The 6,133-nt window shown below is 39.5% G+C and overlaps 1 protein-coding gene across 1 annotated transcript; it reads left to right on the plus strand.

Annotated features, from left to right (window-relative positions):
* The first annotated feature begins 1,775 nt into the window (after positions 1-1,775).
* LOC139194152 (uncharacterized) lies at positions 1,776-3,412 on the plus strand. Its single transcript, XM_070818554.1, has 2 exons — positions 1,776-1,816; positions 2,664-3,412. The coding sequence occupies exon 2, from the start codon at positions 2,668-2,670 to the stop codon at positions 3,265-3,267; it is 600 nt and encodes a 199-aa protein (XP_070674655.1). The 5' UTR covers positions 1,776-1,816; positions 2,664-2,667; the 3' UTR covers positions 3,268-3,412.
* The last annotated feature ends 2,721 nt before the right edge of the window (positions 3,413-6,133 follow it).

Genomic DNA, 6,133 nt, shown 5'->3' on the forward strand with positions numbered 1-6,133 from the left:
TGAAATTCAAGTAAGGAACAAGCAAAGCCTGCAGGATTATATATCTTAATTTTACATGGTAACCAGTAGTGGCACGACATGGATGGACGTGCGTTGGTTTTTTTTTTTTTTTTTTTTTTTTTTTTTTTTGAAAACGACATGCGTTGTTGTGTCTTGGCATGTGGGTTGAAATTTCCAAAAGAGTACAAAAGGGTGTAGAAAATGCGTCGGAGGGATGACATTTTCCTTTTCTTGTGAATAAAAAATATGGAATAGGAAAACATATTTGGTGGTAAAACGTAATGTGTCAGTTGGATGACGTTGGATTTTGGCGCCATATTCAACGGTTTGGTTCTCCGGGTCAATTCCACAATTCTATTTATAAAAAAGGTTACCGATTTCATGTACAATATGATACGTGTTGACATCTGGAGCATTAATATATATCTAGGAAGCTTTTAAAAGGAGAGATCCTTATTTAAAAAAAAAAAAGGAAACACTTTCTTAACCGTTAAATTTGGTTTTAATGAAATTATGTGGTTGAGATTATGTGACCTGTGATTTAATCTCAACCATAGAATTTCATTAAAGTCAAATCTAATAGTTAAGATGGTGTCTATATTTAAAAAAAAAGGGGATCCCTTCCCTTAAAGGGCTTATATATTATTATTATTTTTTTTTTCAAATCTCTCTTTTAATTTTTTCTTTAATTTTGCAAATTTATGTAGCCACTTTGTCGAAGTATCTCACATTAGTAGAATGAGAGAGAAATAAAATATTTTAAACATCTTAATGTCATTTTAATTAATATTGAGACCTGATACTTGTTGGACTATGCATGTAGTAGTTAACAAGTTAAAAATAATAGTAGTTAACAAGTTAAAAATGATATCGGTGTTGTTGAAAATGGGCATTTGATTAACCTCTCTAATAATTGAACATTGTATTAGTGAGTTTCTCTTCGACGGGATTAATTGGATGTGTCTAAATTGCATTACTACACATATTTTGTCGAGAAAAGTGTATATAATAAACTTTCATTTGATTTTATAAAAAACAAAATTTCTGGTATATAAATAAAATGGCAAAGTTGTAACTTGCATGGAACCCGAGATTCTGTGATTTTTGTTGTGGAATCCGAGCTTTTTTGTTTGACTAGAGCTTTAAGTATCATTTGTATGAAGAAAAATATTCTGAAAATTTGATATTACCCCTTGAAATTATGTTTTCTTTAACTAAAATCCATCTCATTTTGTTTAATTGATTAAAGCCTATTGACTAAGCTCCAATTAAGCAAATTCTTTAATGAAATTTGACTTTTCAAATTGTGTATTTTCCGGATGCCTAAACTATCTCTACTAATGCTTGGATGGGGTTTTTGGATCTTTACTTGCTATATCCATTTAATTAATTATATTTATTTTACAAAATATTTCATGGCATTGTATTTAGATTGTTATAATGTGCCTTTGAAAAATAATAATATGTTGTAAACATTCCTAGTTTAAGTATGATTGTGTAAATCCTAGATAAGATTTGATTCTAGTTATCCTTTCCTATTACAACTTGTATTACTTGGAGAAGAAGGAATATCTTCTCTCCCTTTACTACTATAAATAAAGGCACAATGTAGGAGGGATAACAACACACACATTCCCCTACAATTCTACAAACACACATCTCTCTCCTCTCTCTCTCTGTAGCCGGCCCTAGTCCCTCTGTCAGATAAAATAGACCACAACACGTTATCAGCACGCTCCTACCGCTGCGCTTAGGAATCTGACGTTGGAGATTTTTTCTGCATCAAACCAGTTCATCCATATCATCACGCAATCAGGTTCTTTCCAAACAACGGCTTTTAACTCGATATTTTGCAAGCCCTGATAGCATGAACATTCACCATGATGCATGACCCAACTTTACGTTTAACGTATTTTAGATTCTACATAAATTGTGTATGCTTCATCATCAAAATTGCTACAATTATGTGAATTTGATATTTGCCATGAATTGAATCTTACATATGTACATGCATTGAAACTATTATTTGCATATGCATCAAAGTAAATATGTGATTCATTGAATTATATATGCATCTAATAAAAAATAAAAATAAAAAAAAATAAAAAACGAAAAAAAAAATTCTGGGCTCGCCTGGAACGGCCCGAGAAAAAAAAAAAAAAAAAAAATTTTTAGGGCTGCACACAGCAGCCCATTCCCCTCTTCTCACCCCGTGGGCCTGTAATCCCACCCGAGGGTTCTTGGCCTATATTTTTAGGCCCCGAGATTTTATTATTTAATTTTTTTTAAATAATATGGGTTTTTATATTTTCACCCACACTTTAATTTGGCCCCGAAGACCAAAAATAAATTAATTCACTTATCATTATACAATATTTCTGCATATATTCTTTGCATATTTGTTTGCATATATATTTGTGTTTGCCTGCAGGAATATATGAACCTGAAGTTCATAATTACTTTGAAACCCGAAGTTTCTTATACACATGCCTTGTTTGAAAACCCGAAGTTTTCACTTAAATATATCACCCATGAAAACCCGAAGTTTTTCATGCAAAATTAAACCAATACATGTCTATTAGAACCTGTATGTTCTACTCCTATGTGAATGGATTGATTTTTCTCCATTACACTAACCACATCTTGTCCATCTATTTTGATAGGACCATGTCGAATTTGAACAAACTCGACTTCACCGCTTTGGAGGTTTCTGGAAGGAACTACCTCAAGTGGGTTCAAGATGTGAAGCTCCACCTCACTGCAAAGAACTTGCGTCCTGCTATTGAAGAAGCAACAGATAAACCTGTTGGCGAGGCTGAAAAAGCCACTGCTATGATCTTCATCCGAAGACATATCCATGACGCTCTACAAACTGAGTACCTTGCTGAGGAGGATCCACGTGCATTATGGGTCGCTTTGGCTAATCGTTTCGATCACCAAAAGGACATATTCTTGCCTGAAGCAAGACACGACTGGCAGCACTTGCGCTTCCAAGACTTTAAGTCTGTGAATGAATATAATTCTGAAGTTTGTCGAATCCGATCACTTCTCAAGTTTTGCAATGAAACTTTGACTGAAGAGGATCTCTTGGAGAAGACCTACTCGACCTTCTCTGCTTCTAATATTGTCCTGCAGCAACAATATAGAGCTCAGAAGTTCACTAAGTTCTCGGATTTGATCTCTGTTTTACTTCTTGCTGAAAAGCAGAACCAGCTGTTGATGAAGAATCATCAAGCTCGACCTACTGGGGTTACTGCTGTGCCTTAAGCACATTATAGCACTAATCAGCACCCAAAACGCCAAAAGAGGCGTGGTAAGGGCGGCCAGAAGCCATCCCACCAAGGTCAACAGAGCCAAGGCCCATCCAAGGGAGGAAACAAAGCCCAGAAGCGCCCAAACCTCGCTCCCAAGGCCCCGAACTTCAAGAATAAGGGCAAAGCACCTGCCACAATGAATGACGATATGTGCTATCGTTGTGGTTCCAAGGACCATTGGTCCCGTATTTGCCGTGCTCCCAAGAAGGTTGTGGATGCATATCATTCTCGTCGTACGAAGTTTGAATCAAACTTCCTGCAAGTGGACGAACCGGAGACTACAAAGATGGAAGTTTCTAATTTTCAGGAGGATACCACTCCTATGGAAGATTAGAATCTTAGACATAGACTTATTTTTCAGTTAAAATAAGACAAATTGGGGCCGAATTCCACCTTGTGGCCGAACCCCACCTTGTTTTTTTGGTTGATTTTTGAACAATTTTCCTTTATGTTTTGGATTATTAGTTGGCGATTTATTTTGGATATTCAGTTTTTTCCTTGAATAAATGAAATTATTTTGAATTGATACTTGTTTTTATAAACTTTTATGCATGTGACCGATTCAAATTACTTTTTCATTCTAGGTATGACTAGTGGGAAAGTTAATTGTCTGGCAGATAGTGCAACCACGCATACTGTTTTGCGTGAACACATCTATTTCACTAACTTCGTACCTAAGAATGCACCTCTGACAACCCTCTCAGGCCCATCCAACCTGATTGAAGGATATGGTAAGGCACGTATAATGTTGTCCAATGGTACAATTTTGACCATTGTTGAGGCACTCTATTCTCCACGTTCCGGAAGAACGTTACTAAGTTTCAAGGACATTAGAGATAACAATTACCACGCTGAAACCCACGTAGAAAACGGAGTTGAATTTCTGTGCGTAACTTCCTACGAATATGGCCAGAAACGTATTCTAGAGAAGATGGAGCGTAACCCGAGTGGTCTGTATACTACGACCATACGCCCCATAGAATGCCACTATGTGGCCGGCCCTACCACAGGGACCGCGCACGAAATTACACTTTGGCATGATCGTTTGGGACATCCTGGACGAATAGCGATGCGCCGTATCCTCAAAACTTCACACGGGCATCCACTAACCCGAAGCTTAGGTTCGATCCATGAAATTGCATGTCAAACATGTTCTATGGGAAAGCTTATTACTAAGCCTTCTTATGACAAGATTCGTTCGAATCCTCCCATTTTTCTACAACGGATTCAGGGGGACATTTGTGGACCGATTCAACCTCCCTGCGGACCATTTAGATATTTTATGGTTTTGGTTGACGCTTCTACACGTTGGTCACACGTGTGCTTGTTGTCCACAAGGAACGCTGCATTCTCCAAACTGTTGGCTCAGGTTATCAAGCTCAGGGCTCACCACCCTGCTTATCCGATCAAATATATTCGATTGGATAATGCTGGAGAATTCACATCTAAAACTTTTGATAATTATTGCATGTCGGTTGGGGTTGAAGTTGAACATCCTGTACCCCATGTTCACACCCAGAACGACCTGGCAGAGGCTTTCATTAAGCGTTTACAAATGATTGCTCGATCGTTGGTCATACGTACCAAGCTCCCGATCGCTGCTTGGGGCCATGCAATATTGCACGCAGCAAAGTTGGTCCGCCTGAGGCCTGTTGCGACACAACCATTTAGTGCCCTTCAGTTGGTCACCGGATGCGAACCCGACATATCGCATCTGCGCGTTTTTGGTTGTGCGGTCTATGTGCCGATCTCGCCGCCCTTACGTACAAAAATGGGGCCTCAGCGAAGGATGGGAATCTATGTCGGATATGATTCTCCTTTGATTATTCGTTACTTAGAACCTTTGACAGGCGATCTGTTTACCGCTCGTTTCGCGGATTGTCACTTCTATGAGACAGTCTTCTCGTCGTTAGGGGGAGATAAGAACGTCAACGTTCCTAATGAACGACGCGAATTATCGTGGACGACTCCCACTTTGTCTCATTTAGATCCCCGCACCGCTCAGTCTGAAGCTGAAGTGCAGCGCATATTAGATCTCCAGAGCATAGCTCAGAGCATGCCAGATGCTTTCACCGATCTAGCGTGCGTGACAAGATCACATATTCCAGCTGCGAATACGCCTGCAAAGATGGATGTACCAAATGTACGACGGACTACCCTCCTGGAAGCCCGGGACGCCAATTCTAGTGATCCACGTACATTAGCGGCTAGCCAATCATCTGCCCCTACACAAAAGCGTGGCAGACCCCTTGGTTCAAAGGATTCACACCCCCGGAAGAGGAAAACCACGGCACAAGGTCCTGAAGAGCCTACCGTGAATCCGACTATCGCTTACTCATTTTACCCAACTCATGAGGAAATTCTAGATTATGGAAGCGTCCTTGAAGAGACGAATCCTCCTCCCGAGAATCGTGAGATTTCGGTCTATTATGCTAGCTTAGATGATGTGTGGCGTAGAAATGAGATGATTGTCGACGATGCATTAGCATTTGCAGTAGCTACTGAGATCATGTTGAGCGATGACATTGAACCGCGTTCCGTTGATGAATGTCGACGTAGAGCTGATTGGTCAAACTGGAAACAAGCAATCCAAGTCGAACTTGATTCACTTGCGAAACGTAAGGTGTTTGGACCTGTAGTTCCTACTCCTCCACATGTGAAGCCCGTTGGCTACAAGTGGGTTTTCGTTCGGAAGCGTAATGAGAAGAACGAAATTGTGCGTTACAAAGCTCGTCTTGTAGCACAAGGTTTCTCACAACGCCCCGGGATTGACTATGACGAAACTTACTCACCCGTTATGGATGTGATTACTTTTCGAT

This window comes from Malus domestica, chromosome 03, assembly GCF_042453785.1.
Source record: "Malus domestica chromosome 03, GDT2T_hap1".
Classification (NCBI taxonomy): domain Eukaryota; kingdom Viridiplantae; phylum Streptophyta; class Magnoliopsida; order Rosales; family Rosaceae; genus Malus; species Malus domestica.